The 16,666-nt window shown below is 44.1% G+C and overlaps 1 protein-coding gene across 1 annotated transcript; it reads right to left on the minus strand.

Annotated features, from left to right (window-relative positions):
- Window positions 1-4,489: 4,489 nt before the first annotated feature.
- LOC144695711 (E3 ubiquitin-protein ligase TRIM17-like) lies at window positions 4,490-6,634 on the minus strand. The gene is made up of 4 exons (XM_078566667.1): window positions 6,212-6,634; window positions 6,026-6,121; window positions 5,699-5,932; window positions 4,490-4,640 (listed from the first exon to the last, which is right to left on the minus strand). The coding sequence occupies exons 1-4, from the start codon at window positions 6,620-6,622 to the stop codon at window positions 4,614-4,616; spliced, it is 768 nt and encodes a 255-aa protein (XP_078422793.1). The 5' UTR covers window positions 6,623-6,634; the 3' UTR covers window positions 4,490-4,613.
- Window positions 6,635-16,666: the final 10,032 nt, after the last annotated feature.

Consider the following 16,666-nt stretch of genomic DNA (forward strand, 5'->3'; position numbering starts at 1 on the left):
TTCGCTAGGCTGATTCCTGGATGAAGGAGTTGTCTGATGAAGAAAGTTTGAGACATTTAACCCTATACTCTTGAAGTTTAGAAAAATTAGAGGTGATCTTAGTGAAACATATGTGATTCTGAGGGAGCTTAATAGTGTTGATAGTGGGAGGATGATTCCTCTTGTGGGGGTATCTAGAAGCAGTGGACATGGTTTATAAATCAGGGGTCTGTCTCCCTTTTGAGATAGAGATGAGAAGGAATTTCTTCTCTTTGAGGGATGTTAGCCTTTGGAATTCTGTTCCACATACAGCAATGGAGAAGAGACTGTTGTATAGACTCAGGGCTGAATTAGACATAATTTTGAACGACATTGGAGTTAAGGGCTATAGGGAAAAGGGAAAAAGGGCAGTTAAAGCCACAGTTAGATGAGCCATGATCTTATCAAATGGCGGGACAGGTTTAATGGGCCAAAAGGCCTCCTGCTGCTCCTATTTCTTATAATCTTATGATGATCATATGACCACAACCCCTCACTGGAGGAACGTTGGATTTCCTGTTTCCCTCACACCCCTGGAACTTTGGAGCTCATTTATTTCCTTCACAACTGGAATTATAGTTAGGAAAATTAATATAAAAGTTTTACCAGGGTCAATGGAATTGATCATTTCCCTCCAAGCTCTGTACTGTAAAGGTCCTATGAACTTTCCGATAGACAGGTCTGCAACATCTGCTACTGAGAGTTTTGGAGTGTCATCACTAATCCTGTAAATATCAAAGAATTAATGCTATAAATTGATCCCATTTGAGCATTTTAGACATGATTTAAATGGTGAAGCTACCCCAAAATGCATATCTTTCAGCATTTTTAATATTAGAACAAATGTGATAGGAAGTGAAATTTCTCTCTATAACTGAGCAAAAGATAACTTGGAAACGCAAGGGCAGAGGATGGAAACACTCATGTCCTGCAAAAGGCCCACAGCCTGATAACAAATTAGTTGCTTGTATATCACAGATCACAGGAGAAGATAAACATTTAGCCTGTCCACTTGCTCTATTACAAACAAAGCTTGTAGAATAAAAGCAAAGGTTGAAAACATCAATCCAACTCTCCGAGACACCTGCGCTCCTCTACTTCTGGCCAATTGAATATCCCTGATTTTAATCACTTCACCATTGGCAGCTGGACCTTCATCTGCCGAGGCCCTGAGCTCTGAAATTCCTTCTCTAAACCTTTCCGCCTCTCTATTTCTCTTTCTTCCTTTAAGACATTTTAAAATGTACCTCATCTTTGGTATTAATATCTCCTTTTGTTTTGGTGCAAATATTGCTGTATATCTTAAAGCACGTTTCTGCTATTGCGTTGATCTTTTTCATCATTCACAGGGTGTGGGCTTCGCTGGATAGCCCAGCATTTATTGCCAATCACTAACTGTCCCTTTAGAAGGTGGTTGTGAGCTGCCTTCTTGAACCCCTGCAGTCCAAGTGGTCTAGGTACACCCACAGTGCTGTAAGAGAGGGCGTTCCAGGAATTTGATCCAGTGGCAGTGAAGGAATAATGATATAGTTCTAAGTCAGGATGGTGAGTGGCTTGGAGGGGAGCTTCCAATTAGTGGTGCTCCCACACATCTTCTGCACGTGTCTTTCTAGATGGTAGCAGTCATGGATTTGGAAGGTGTTGTCTAAGGAGGCATGGTGAGTTCCTGCAGTGCATCTATTAGATGGTACACACTGCTGCCACTGTTTGTTGGTGGTGGAGAGAGTTAATGATTGTGGATGGGGTGTCAGTCAAGTGGGCTGCATTGTCCTGGATGATGTCAAACTTTTTGAATGTTAGCGGAGCCGCACTCATCCAGGCAAATGGAAAATTCTTCATGCTCCTGAAATGTGGCTCGTAGGTGATGGGCAGGCTGAGTTACTCATCGCAGGATTCCTAGCCTCTGACCTGTGCTTATAGCCATTGTCTTTATATGGTTAGTCCAGTTCAGTTTGTGCTCAATGGTATCCCTCAGGATGTTGATAGTGGGGGATTCTGTAATGGTAATAGCAAGCGACGGAATATCAAGTGGCGATGGTTAGATTCTCTCATGTTGGCGATAGCCATTGCCCGGCACTTGTGTGGGGAAAATGTTACTTGCCAGTTGTCAGCCCAAGCCTGGATATTGTTTAGGTCTTGCTGCATTTGGACATGGAGTGCTTCAGTATCTGAGGAGTAACAAATGGTGCTGAACATAATGCAATCATCAGCGAAAGTCCCCACTTCTGACCACTTATGATGGACGGAAGGTCAATGATGAAGCAGTTGAAGATGGTTGGGCATAAGACAGTGCCCTGAAGAACTCCTACAGTGATTTCCTGGAAATGAGATAATTGACCTCCAACAACCACTAGCATCTTCTTTTGAGATAGTTATGACTCGAACCAGTGGAGAGTTTTCCTCCGATTACTATTGACTCCAGTTTTGCTAGGGTTCCTTGATGCCACACTCGGTCAAATTATGTAATGTTCAGTCACTCTCACCTCAGCTCTGGAGTTCAGCTCTGCTGTCCATGCTTGAACCAAGATTAAAATGAGGTCAGGAGCTGAGCAACCCTGGCAGAACCCAAACTGAGCGTCAGTGAGAAGGTTATTGCTTAGTAAGTGCCATTTGATAGCAATGTTGAAGACCCCTTCCGTCACTTCACTGATGATCGAGAGTAGACCTACGAGGCAGTACTTGGCCAGGTTAGATTTGTCCTGCTTTTTGTGTACATGATATACCTGAGCAATTTTCCACATTGCCGGGTACATGCCAGTTGTACTGGAACAGCTTCGCTAGGGGTGCGATAAGTCCTGGAGCACAAGCCTTTAGTACTATGGCCAGAATATTGTCAAGCCCCATGGCCTTTGCAGTATCCAGTGCCTTCAGCCATTTCTTAATATTACGTGGAGTGAATCAAATTGGCTGAAGACAGGCATCGGTGATGCTGCGGACTTCTGGAGAAGGGCGAGATGGGTCATCCACTGGGCACATCTTGCTGAAGATGGTTGCAAATACTTCAGCCTTAATCATTTGCACTGATGCGCTGGGCTCCCCATCATTGAGGGTGGGGTATTTGTGGACTCTTCTCCTTACGTTAGTCGATTAATTGTCCACCGCCATGCAACGCTGGATGTAGCAGGACTGCAAAGCTTTGATCTGATCCATTGGTTGTGAGATCACTTATCTCTGTCTATCCATTGCTGCTTCCGCTGTTTGACATGCAAGGAGCCCTGGGTTGTAGCTTCACCATGTTGACACCTCATTTTTAGGCATGCATAGTCCTGCTTCCGGCATGCCCTCTTGCACTCTTATTCAACCAGGGTTAATTCCCTGCCTTGGAGATAATAGTCGAGTGCAGGATATGCTGAGCCATAAGGTCGCAGAGTGTGGTTTAGTACAAATCTGCTGCTGCTGATGGCCAACAGCGCCTCATGGATGCCCAGTTTTGAATGAGGGTATCATCAGTCTGAAGGCAGGAGTTCATCTCCACAAGGACTGTGCAGTGGTCCCTCCTACTGCTGCAGTCATAAACAGATGCATGTGCGGTAGGCAGATTGGTGAGGATGAGATCAAGTACGTTTTTATCCTCTTGTTGGTTACCTCATCACCTGCCACATACCCAGTCTAGCAGCTATGTCCTTTGGGACATAGCCAGCTCGGCCAGTAGTGGCGCTTTATGAAAAAATCATTCATGAGATGTGGGCATCGCTGGCTAGGCCAGCATTTACTGCCCATCACTAATTGCCCTTGAAAAGTTGGTGGTGAGCTGACTTCTTGAACTGCTGCATGCCATGTGGTGTAGGTACAGCCACAGTGCTGTTAGGGAGGGAGTTGCATTAACGAGTCACTCTTGGTGATGGTCATTGAAGTGCCCGATCCAGTGTGTATCCTGCACCCTTGCCACTCTTGGTGCTTCTTCCAAGTGGCGTTCAACATGGAAGAGTACTGATTCATCAGCCAAAGAGTATGTGAGGGAGGGGTGGGGGGAGGGTGTTGGCAAACGGGTTGCTACGTGGTCATCATCAGTATGTTTCCTTGCCCATATTTCACCCGATGCCATGAAACTTCATCGGGTTCTGAGTCGATGTTAAGTACTCCCAGGGCAACTCCCTCCAAATTTTATACCACAGTGCCGCCACCTCTGCTGGGTCTGTCTTGTCGGTGTTAAGGATACAGGTCAAAGTTCTACACTGGAATCAAAACAAAACCTGTTCCCACTTAACATGTGACTGTCTCGGTTTGGTCAGGAGCCTTGCAGGGACATGGATGGTCGACACCATGGAAACATGGACGGTGTGGCTCTCTCGGGGTCAGTCGGAAGGCCACAGCCGCACTAACAGCAGTCTGCAGCCTGCAAGTGAGCACTTCAGGACTGCATGGCATCTTACAATTTAATACAATCATGCGGACCAGTTATAAGAAATCTAATTTAACATCTGCAATAAAACATGTCAACACAATAAAAGACTAGTGCTTAAACCATAAGCAGAGTTATTGTCGCCCGATGAACGGCACTTTAATGTTGCGATTGTAAGTAGAAAAGAAATTCATAACAAAACCTTTCTGAGTTATTTTACCAAATTGTGCAGAGTTTCAGCAGAAAACATGTCCTACCTTCTCTTCCGACAAGCTTCCTCCTGAAATAAATGAATCACGAACAGTGAGGAGAACAGTGACAGATTTAGAATCATAGAAAGTTTACGGCACAGAAAGAGGCCAGTCGGCCCATCCTGTCTGCGCCAGATGAAAAACAAGCCACCCAGCCTCATCGCACTTTGCATCATTTGATCCCCAGTCCTGCAGTTTACAGCACTTGATGTCAATATCCAGACAGCTTTTAAATGAGCTGAGGGTTTATGCCTCTACTACTCTTACAGGCAGTGAGTTCCAGATCCCATAACCGTCTGGGTGTAAAGGTTTTTCATCATCTTCCCTCTCATCTTTCTATGCACTTTAAATCTGTGCCCCCTGGTCACTGACCTCCCTGCTAAGTAAATAGGCCCTTCCCCACCCACTCTATCAGGCCCCTCACAATTCGGTATATCTCAAATCTCCTCTCAGTCTCCTCTGTCCCAGGGAGAACAACCCCAGCCTTTCCAATCTTTCCTCATAGCTGCAATTTTCTAGTCCTAGTAACATCCTTGTAAATCTCCTCTGTACCCTCTCTAATTCAATTACTTTTCTGTTAAGAGGTACCCAGAACCGCACACATTTCAGGAGGACATAAACAGGGCGGCTGGTGAAATGAGCAGACTCAGAGCATGTTAGATTCAACACGGAAGTGTAAAGTGGTGCATTTTGGCAGGAAGGTTGTGGAGAGTCAAATATACTGGAACTCAACATCAGTCCCGCTCACAGACACAGTGACTCTCACACACCGTAACAGACACACCCACACACTCACAACATGAACTGGAACTGGATTACAATGGGCGGTCCAGGTGAAAATTAAACTTGGCAACGCGGAAATAATCACAAAGCAAGTGTGAAGATCAAGAAAACTGATTCTCTGGAGGTTACAGGTATTCTCGGGAATCTGCAGACAATGTGGAAGCCGATTATTTCGGGGAGACCGCAGAAATGTGCTTAACTCAGTTTTTATTTATTCAGTAAATTCTATATTTATTCCACAGTTATCAGTTATTTTGTGACTGTGTGAAGTTTCATTGAACTGACCCGCAATATATTCCCTCACCTTTAAAAATATCAACTCGACCTTTTGCTCCGTCTGTTTCTGCAACTTTGAGAGCTTCTCTTCAATAGAATTTAAATTCTCCTCAATCTCTCGAAGGTTTTTCTCCATTCTTTCTAGAATCCTCTCCTCTTCTTCCCTGAGATCTCTGAGTAGTCGCTGCTCTTTCTCAGTGAGAATCTGGTGCATTTTAGTGAACTCGGATGTGATGTGGGTCTGCAGACTGCTCGACCGTTCCTACCAAATGAAATGTGAAACATAATTAATGTCCCGCGATAAAGGGAGCAAAACTGACCGAGATCCCAGAAAACCAGCACAGGGAGACCTTACCCTGACTTCGGAAATCTTCCGCTTCTGTTTCTGTTCCGTTTCTAGAACCGCCGATTTCTTCTGTGTGAGAGAATCTAAGGAAGATTTCAGCTGACCCTGGGATTGGGAGAGAAAATCACAGAATTGAAGTGTTAGACCATGAAAATATGATAAAACTATCAACTTAGAAAATATATCCCCTTTTACCTTGTAGATTTCAACAGCTTCTTTAATTGGTAGGAAGCGGTGCTCTCTGTGTTCCCGCGAATCTCTACAAATCACACAGATCAATTTCTTGTCAGTTTCACAAAACAGCTTCAGTTCTTCCTGGTGTTTCTCACAGTGAAGTTTGCTTTCCTTCTCTTTCAGATCCAGCATTAATTTTCGAACTTTCTCGGCCAGATTCGCTAAGGCCCGATTCGCCCTGAGGTTTCTTTCCGGAAACTCCTCTCTACATTCCGGGCAGGAGTTTTTCTCCTTCTTTTCCCAACACTGGGTGATACAGGAGCGGCAGAAGTTGTGTCCACACTGCAGTGTAACCGGATCAGTGAAGAAATCAAGGCCAATGGAACAAATTGCCTCCTCGGTCAAACTCTGGACCTGTTCTCTGAAAGCCATGTTCACACTCAGCACTTCCTGATTCAAACCGCTTTCAGTTTCGATGTTGCTGCCGCACACCCTCAGTACAGCTTATTTCTTATAACGTTCACTTCGATCCTCAGGCAATTATTATTCCTTCGTAGTCTAAGTCCTCGCGACTTTCACACAGGACAGTAAACATAACACGCCCAGTCTAAAGGGGGAAAAGCAGAGTTGAAGAACTGAGGGGAATAATTGAAACCTGTCGAGGGCGGGTTGGGCTCCAGGGAATGTTGACAGTGGAGAGAAAGAGAGAGAGAGGGAGGGAGAGAGGAGGGGGGAAATCGGTGGAATCGAGATTCCATTGCACTTCTCTCCAGTCTGAACTCGCTGCCGATTACAAACCCTCTGGTGAAACAAGGTGTGAGATCCAGATCCTTAAAATGCGTTCCTGATTGCAGTCGCTCACACTAAGGCAAAAAGTACCATAACTTCAAGAAAGCATATCGAGAGATAGATACAGAGAATTTAGAGGGTTCGACCTGTCAAGTTACTTTATATTTAATAAAAGAAAATCTTATGTTTTAATAGCGCCTTTCTCAGCCGCTGGACGCCCCAACGCGCTTTGAAGCAGAGGAAGTACTTTAGAAGGGGAGTCACTGGTGTCACGTTGGAAAATACATCAGTCAACATGAGAACAAGTCTGAGTTCTGTACCGAAGCATCTGGAATGAGACGCGATCCCACCACTTTCTGATTCAGAGGTAAATAAGCTACCAACGAGCCACAGCTGACAGATGGCACTAAAATTAGATATTTTTCACTTGTTTCCGGAATGTTTCTTTGCAGCAGTGTGGAGAGATGAAGCAGCGGATTTACTGGCGAGGGGGTCTCCTCCCAGGTAACTCTGTAGCACAGGCCTCTGTACTTCATGGATCCTTCCCAGGGACACCTCAACTGATGCAGGAAAGCTTTGGGGTGACTTATTTCCCCCATACATTTGACAGTATTGAACATTGGATTTTAATGTCACTGTCTGGGTGTTAAACAGCTCCTGTGTGGGGCACAGAAATGACAATCTGGCCTGGGGGACATGAACACCCCTTACACAGCCCACCGGAATTTACTGACATTCATTTCAACGGAGGGAAAACCTGGGAAGTTCCTGTCATTGGAGACATTCCTCTCCACCGGTCGGAATTCTACTCGATTTTGGAAAATACTGTCACCCATCATCAACATGAGGAGAGTTCTGTCATCATCAATAAAATTTCACCGAGGCCATTGAGGAGTGAAATCTCGAAGCAACTTTTCACCTCCAAGTGTCGGAGAAATGTGGAATTGTCTCTCCTCTAAGGGGGAATACTAGGAATAATGTAATTTTCCAGGGTATCAAAACATACGGAGCTGAGGCGGATAAATGGAGTTGAGGGACATGTCAGTCATATCTAATCGAAAGGTGGAAGGCATTCAGGCGGCTGAACGTTCCAATCCTTTTCCTGTCCCCGTCCGACAGCCTGAGACCTTCCAATGAGATATTCAACCAAGGCCTCAAGTGGGAGTTTCAGATCCCACGGTAAAGTGGAGCAGGGGAATTCTCCCGGTGTCCTGGACAACATTCCTCCCTCAACCAACGCCACCAAGGACAGATTAACCTGTAATTCATCTAATTTCCTTTCTGTAGGGTCGTACTAGGTGTAATATGACTCATTCATTTCCCTGAAAAACGGCGGTTACTGCACTTGCGCGTAATGAATTTCGGGTGCAGTTTCTGGGATGGGTTCAGACTCTATGTGAACGTCTCTTTTATTCATACAAAGTGCAGCACTGCCACCTGCTGACAGAATATCAGTTCCGAAGAAGGGCCTTGGAAACATCGAAACATAGAAAATAGGAGCAGGAGTTGGCCATTCGACCCTTCGAGCCTGCTCCGCCATTCATTATGATCATGGCTGATCATCCAACTCAATAGCCTGCTCCCGCTTTCTCCCAATATCCTTGGATCCCTTTCGGGTATTGAGATATATCTTACTCCTTCTTGAAAACATACAATGTTTTGGCCTCAACTGCTTTCTGTGATAGCGAATTCCACAGGCTGACCACTCCCTGAGTGAAGCAATTCATCCTCATCTCAGTCCTAAATGGTCTACCCGGTATCCTCAGACTGTGACCCCTGGTCCTGGACTCCCCCACCATCGGGAACATCCTTCCTGCATCTAGTCTGTCTCGTCCTCCATTATTTTTAAATGTATTTCCATCCATTATTTTACCTCTAACTTTTAGCCTATTTCGATCCCTTACTTCCGCCCCACCCCCACTCGGTTTTTCTGTCACTTGATCGCCCTGCTTTCTACCCTTACTTTAACCATTTTCACATTCCTTAGCTAATATCACCACCGTCAACACCCCTTTGTTCTTTTGTCTATGACATCTTTTGGTTATCTCCACCTGTCACTGGCCCTCTATCCAGCTCTACCTGTCCCACCCCTCTTCCCCCACCCCCAAACCAGCTTATATTTCACCTCTTTTCTATTTTTCCTTAGTTCTGATGAAGAGCCATGTGGACTTGAAGCGGTAACTGTGTTCCTCTCCACAGATGCTGTCAGACCTGCTGAGTTTTTGCAGGTATTTTTGTTTTTGTTTAGGAATAAAAAAATTCTTGCAGTTCACCCATGCGCTCTTTGAATGTTTGCCATTACCTATCCACCATCATCCCTTTAAGTAAGTTTTCTCAATCCATCAGAGCCAACTTGCATCTCATACCAACGTAGTTTCCTTTATTGAGGTCAGGACCCTAGTCTCAGACTCAACTACATCACTCTCCACCTTGATGAGGAATTCTATCATATTATGGTCACGCATCCCCAAGGGGCATCGCACAACTAGATCGCCAATAATTCCTTTCTCATTACAGAATACCCTGCCTAGGATGGCCTGTTCTCTAGTTCGTTCCTCAACGTATTGATCTAGAAACCATCCAATATAAACGCCAGGAATTCCTCCTCTACGGAATTGTTACTAATTTGGTTTGCCCAATCTAAATGCCGATTAAAGTCATCCATAATTACAGACGTTCCTTTATTGCATGCCTCTCTAATTTCCTGTTTAATGCTATTCCCAACATCACCGCTACAATTTGGGGATCTATATAAAAACCCTACCAATGTTATTTGCCGCTTAGTGTTTCTCAGCTCTATCCATACAGGTTCCACATCGTTGAAGCAAATATCTTCCCTCACTATTGCGTTAATTTCCTCTTTAACCAGCAATGCAACTCCGCCATCTTTTTCTTCTTGTCTGTCTTTCCTAAACACTGAATACCCCTGGATGTTCAGCTCCCGTCCCTGTCCACCCTGCAGCCATGTCTCCGAAATCACGACTATATCATACCTGTTTACATCTATTAATTAATTCATCCACTTTATTGCGAATGCTTCTTGTGTTAAGGCACAAAACCTTAAGGCTTATCTTTTTAACATTACTTGTCCCATTCCCATTATTTTTCACTGAGGCCCTGCTTGATTCTTGCCATTGATTTCTCTGCCTATCTCTTTTCTTATTCCCCTTTCTGTCTTTTGTTCTTGTCCATAATCCCCCCTCCTCTGACTCCTTGCATAGGTTCCCATCCCCTTGATATTTTAGTTTAAACACTACCCAACCACTCTTGCTAATATTCCCCCCAGGACATCAGTCCCGATCCTGCCCAGGTGCTACCTGTCCAGTTTGTACAGGTCCCACCTGCCCCAGAACCGGACCCAATGTCCCAAGAATGTGAAACACTCCTCCTCACACCATCACCTCAGCCACGTATTCATTCGAAATATCCTGCTATTTCTACTCTGACTAGCACGTGGCACTGGTAGTAATCCTAAGATCACAACCTTTGAGATCCAACTTTTCAACTTGCTTCCGAACTCCCTATATTCTACTTTTAGGACCTCAACCTTTTTTTTTTACCTATGTCGTTTGTACCAATGTGTATCATGACCACTGGCTGGTCACCCTCCCCCTTCAGAATGTCCCTTAGCCATTCTGAGACATCCTTCACCCTAGGACCAGAGAGGCAACAAACCCTCCTGGAGTCTCATTTGTGGCCACAGAAACGCCTGTCCATTCCCCTTACTATTGAATCGTCTAAAATTATTGCACTCCCACACTTTTTCCTCCTCCCCTGTGCAGCAGAGCCAAGTGTGGTGCAATGAATTTGGCTGTTGCTGCTTTCCCTTGAGAGGCCATTCCCCCAACATTATCCAAATATATGTTTTGCAGAGGAATAGCCACAGGACATTCTTGCACTGCCTGCCTAATCCTCTTGCTCCGCCTGGTGGTCAACCAGTCCCTTCCTGCCTGTGGACTCTTAGCCTGCGGTGTGACCACCTCTCTATATATGCTATCCACAATACTCTCCACCTTGCGGATGCTCCAAAGTGTCCCCAGCCGCCGCTTGAGCTCCGAAACCTGGGCTTCCAGTAGCTGCAGCTGGAGACACTTCCCGCACACATGCTGGCCCCGGGCACAGGAAATGTTCCCAGCTTCCCACATGGAGAAGGAGGAGCAACCACGGCTTTGAACTCTCCTGCCATGACTTACCACTTTAAATTAAATTGTACCTTATACTTAATACCAGATATGTCAATTACTCTCGGTTACTTATTCTCTGCTCCTCGTTGTTACAGAATATAGCCCTTACAAACACTGAACCACAAAATAAGACCTTGAAAACTAAGTGTTAAATGTAGTAAATACTTACCTGAATGTACACACGGTCCTCAAAGGATCACCTCGTTCCCTTGCTCACCGCTCTCCCTCAGTCACCAAACTCCAACTTAAGCACTCTACTGCAGCCCAAAGCAGCACCCAAGTGCAATTTCGAAATGTTAACTCTCCTTCTCTCTCCACAAAGGCTGCCAAACCTGCTGAGTTTTTCCTGAAACTTTCTGTTTTTATTTTCTGACAGAATTTCAGTGCTGAATGAAAGAATTGAGCATTCAAAGTGGCCCAAGAATTGCTGAGTAAGGTTTTTGAAGGTTCATGGGTTCGAAAGGCTGAGTGGTCTCCTTCTGTGTTGTATGAGGCTGCAATTTTCAAGTATTCTTAGACTTGGATCCGATCAAATTCAGATTCACAAAGTCGATTCAATCAATCCCGTTGTTTCGTGATTTGTTCCCAGGGGTGTTAGTGGGAAAGATTAGCTGGAGAATGTCACATTAATATCCACAATTATCCGGGAAATATTTACGATTAAGATTCTGCATTAATGTGATATATGCTGCAGTATTTAGCTGGTTTTGAAATCCGCTATATAAACCAACATGATTGTCATCCTGGCATTGCTATGCTAACAGAGGGATTTAAAAACAGTAATGGTGGGAAACAAGTGATTGGAGATCTCCGGAACTGAACAACATCGGAGTCAGTCTTGATATCAAGACTCTGGTTTGTGCAGATCAACCCCAATCTACTGAACTCCTGGTTTGTCGGTTCATCTGGTGAATATCGCAATGGGATCCATTCTGCGGGATGAAATGTTGGACATTAAACTCTCTCTACGGGACTTGTTAGACTCCACAGAGGACCATTGGGTCGCTTAACCCAGTAAAATCGTCTATGAACCTCGTATTTTCCATCTAAAGTGAGTTCTTATGTAATTATTACTCCTCTTTTACTGACTCCACTGTTAACTGTTGTCTTTGTTTCTGAAATGACACCTACACGTCTCCCTTTCAAACAGCCGCAGGGAATGTAGTGTTAGTTGTTCCTGACAGGAATTAGGAATGTTGCCATCCTGCCCTTTACAGCCTTTCAGCCTCAGCATTGAATTCAGGAACTTCAGATTATAACCACCGTTCACATTCTGCTGTAACCATTAACACCTGCTCTGGAACCAGTTTATGAGCCTAAGAACACAGGAACAGGAGGAGGGCATTTGGCTCGTCGAGCCTGCTCTGCCATTCAATTAGATCACGGCTGCTCATCTATTTCAATGCCACTCCCCCGCAATAACTCCATATTCTTTGGTGACATTGGTCTCAAGAAATCTGTCGATCTCTGTCTTGCACATGCTTGATGATTGAGTTTCCACAGCCCTCTGGGGTAGAGAATTCCAAAGATTTACCACCCTCTGAATGAAGAAATTCCTCCTCATCTCAGCCTTAAATGGTCTACGCCTTATTTCAGATTATGTCCCCTGGGTCTAGACTCACCAGTCAGGGGGAGCATTTTATCTACATCCACCCTATCACACCTTGTAAGAATTTTGTAAGTTTCAATGAGGTCACCCCTTATTCTTTGAATCTCTAGAGAATACAGACCGTCTCCTCAATCTCTCCTCATAAAACAATCCCTCCAGGATTAATCTAGTGAAGCTCCGCTGCACTACTACTGTAGCGAGTATATTCCTCTTTAGATGAGAGGACCAAAACTGTGCACATTACTACAGGTGAAGTCTCAGCAAGGCTCTGCATGACTGCAGCAAGACATCCTTACTCCTGTATTCCTCGCGATGAAGGCCAGCATGCATTTACCTTCCCAATTTCTTGCTGCATCTGCATGCTAGATTTTTGTCAAGAGTGTGAAGGAATACTCTCCACTTGCCTGGTAAAGCGCAACTCAAACAACACTCCCGAAACTCGGCATCATCCAGAACAACGCAGCCCGCCTTATCGGCTGCCCATCCACTATCTTAAACATTCACCCCCCTTCACCACCAGTGTTCGGTGGCAGCAGTATTTGCCATATGCACTTTGCATCTTGCTACGAGCCATTTAAGTGCTTGTTGTGAATTTATGGTGTCAGATTTTTTTATTTGCAGGATTACTGAAGATTATCATTGAGTATCGTTATCAGAGGGCATTTTGTGGGATTTTACTGTGACGGGTGAATGTGCGCTTGTGAGTAATTCACTGTGGACCGCATTAGTTTCTGGGATGGGTTGAGACCCTGAATGTTCGCAAGTTTTTCATTGATACAAAGTGCACCGCTGGCACCTGCTGACTGAAGCTCGGTGCTGCAGGAAAGAAAAAGGACCCGAGAAGTGGGGGCTGTCTTTGAAGGTTCACAGGCACCACGGATCATAGAAACATAGAAAATGGGAGCAGGAGTAGGCCATTCGGCCCTTCGAGCCTTCTTCGCCATTCATTATGATCATGGCTGATCATCCAAATATAAAGAACAGGAGTGCATTGTAATTTTGCTTTCTTCTTTTGTAGAAAGTCTGATAATGTGACTTTGCAAAGGAAGGCTACAAGTGGAGTAAAGTAAGCAAAAGCTTCAATAAAATAAAATATCCAAATTACAAGGTTAAAATACAGAAGTTAGGTCTCAGAAGGTGTAGCAGCTTTATTACTTCTAGCTTCTAGACTGTTGCTGGTATGTAATTGCAGTACAGCAGGGTTAATCCGGCCACAGTATTTTAAATTATAACAGCTCCAATTAATACAAATTGAAACTCTCTCCCAGCCAAATCGCACATATTTTTTCAGTATTATACATCAAAGTATCAGTAGAAAACTATACAAAAATTCCCTGGACAAGAAAGATGCTTTATAGGCATTTAGAATTATTTAAGGATGGGGACCTTGGTCAGAAGGCCTCAAGCTTACAAGTTTACAAAGTTGGCAAATGGAAGTGCTCGAAATTTTAATGGCAACATAGCAATAGCATAAAATTATATTAGTACCAATTTATTGGTTTGTGTGTGCGTGGAAATTATGTGCCATATCGATCGATTGGGCTCCTTCTGTGCTGGATCATACAATGATTAACATGTATTCTGCTACTCAAATCTAATCGATACCACCTTCTCAAATTGAATTCATCCAGTCCCCTTGTTTGGTTGTGTGTTCCATGAACATCATTGGGAAAGTTTAACTGGGCAGCCCCACACTAAAATCCACAATTATGTGGGATAGATATAATCAGCATGATTTTCCATTAATGTCAAACCTTTGATATATACTGTAGTATTTAACTGGCTTTAAATTCAGCCTCAAGAACATGGTGGACGTCAAGACGGTGTTGTTCTAACAGAACGATTTAAGTTCAGTAATGGTGGGGCCAAGTGATTGGAGAACTCAGGAAAGAGACACAATCACTGTCAGTATGGTGTCAAACCTCTGGTTTAGACGTCAGGTTCTTTAATTCAATCATGCGATGTGCGGTTCGCTGGCAAGGCCAGCATTTATTGCCCACCCCTAATTACCCTTGAGAAGATGGTGGTGGTGAACTCCCAATCTTCTACACTTCTGGTTTCTCTGGTACTCAAGTGAATATCGCAATGGGGTTCACTCTACGGAGCAAATTATGTGACGGTCAGCTCTCTGTACAGACATCCTTAGACTCGACAGACAAGCACAGGAACACGTGTGCCAATAAAAGTCATTATGAGCCTCGTGTTTTCCACCTAAAGCTTTTCCTTATATTTTTTAATCCCCCAATCAGGTCACTGTTAACTCCTGCCTTTCACTCTATTCCAAAGGGATTAGAGTATAAGGGTAAAGCAGTTTTACAGTAATTATACAGGGGCTTGGCGAGTCGTCAACTGGTACTGTGTACAGTCTTGGTCTCCTTAACTATCGTAGGATATGCTTATTATAGAGGGAGTGGAAAAAAGTTTCATGAAACTAATTGATGGGGGATTTCTATGCGGAGAGTTTGTGTAAATCTAGCATGTAATCCGTAGAGATGAGGAGAATGAAAGGTTGTCTCATTGCAGCATTTAAAATTGTTAAGAGCTTTGTCATGGTAGATGCTGGAAGGATGTTTCATCTGATTTAAGAGTTTAGAACTGGGCACCATGGTGATTCAGCTGAAAAAATCTGGAAAATTCAATCTGGACGCGACAAGGAAATTAAACATGAGGATCATCGGGAAGAAGTGAAGCTGTTTTGTGAAACTGACAAGACATGTCCTGCTGGGAGAGACCAACAGAATCACGAGTCGCACCATCTCCTGCTGATCAATGAAGCTGTTGAGATCTACAAGGTACAATCAACAAGAGATTCACTCACATGTTTTCAGAAACACTTTCATTCTGTGATTGTCTTTCTCAATCCGAGGATCGGTTGAAGTCTCCATTAGAATCTCACACAAAAAAATACATCGGCCGTTCTGTAAACTGCAACAAAACAGAAAGTGAAGATTTCCGAAGTTAAATTGAGATCTCCTTGTAATAAAAACAGAAAGTGCTGGAAAAACCCAGCAGCTCTCGCAGCAGTGAAAGTGAGTAGGAGGTAACTAAAAGTGTGAGTGTAGGGTGGGAGTGGGGTTGGTTGGGAAGGTGGTGAATGCAGTGTGTCGGGGTTGTGGAAAGGTGAGGAGCAGCCAGCAGCAGGCAGGACAATTCATGCAGCCTCCCGGGCACAAATTGTCAATAAAGAGAACAAAAAGAAATAACTTTACATTTCTATAGCGCCTTTCGCGACCACATGACATCCCAGAGCACTTTACAGCCAGTGAGTTGTTTACAAAGTCTATTAACTGTTGCAATATAGGAAAAACAACAGGCAATCTATAATCTACAGATGTGATAATGACCAGATAATCTGTTTCTGTGATGTTGTTTGAGAGATAAATATTGATTGAACAGGACACTCAGCGTCATTCACTTCAACCTAGACTGTCACCCACTTTCACTGATCTGGTTTCAGTTATTTACAGTTCTTAGTTCACCAATTAAATACACATCTATCCCTGTTCTGACATTTTAAACCAATATCCCTATTGGAAAAAAGCGGCATAATTCGGATCAATCTTTTGATATTTATATTTTATTCTCACTCCACTCTTCTCTTTGCAAAGCATATTGTCACAAGTTGATATCCAATCAGAATCCGGGCTGCACAATGGAGCCCCAGTCTCCTCTCCTGCACTGTTTAAGGTTCATGCCCCTAATGGTTGTTAAAGTTTAGCTCCGGCTACAAAGCCTAAGCTACAAGGTAAATCTAGGTACAGAACACATTGTCCATCCTCTCCTCTGTCTGTTCTGCGTTTGAACCTCTGCTCTTTTCAATGGCTGGAACGCTGCTCCCATTAGATTTCCTGAACTCCGGAATCCCTGAGACATTTGGACTGTGCCGCCCTGCTG

The sequence above is a fragment of the Cetorhinus maximus genome, chromosome 21 (genome assembly GCF_964194155.1).
Source record: "Cetorhinus maximus chromosome 21, sCetMax3.hap1.1, whole genome shotgun sequence".
NCBI classification, from domain to species: Eukaryota; Metazoa; Chordata; class Chondrichthyes; order Lamniformes; family Cetorhinidae; genus Cetorhinus; species Cetorhinus maximus.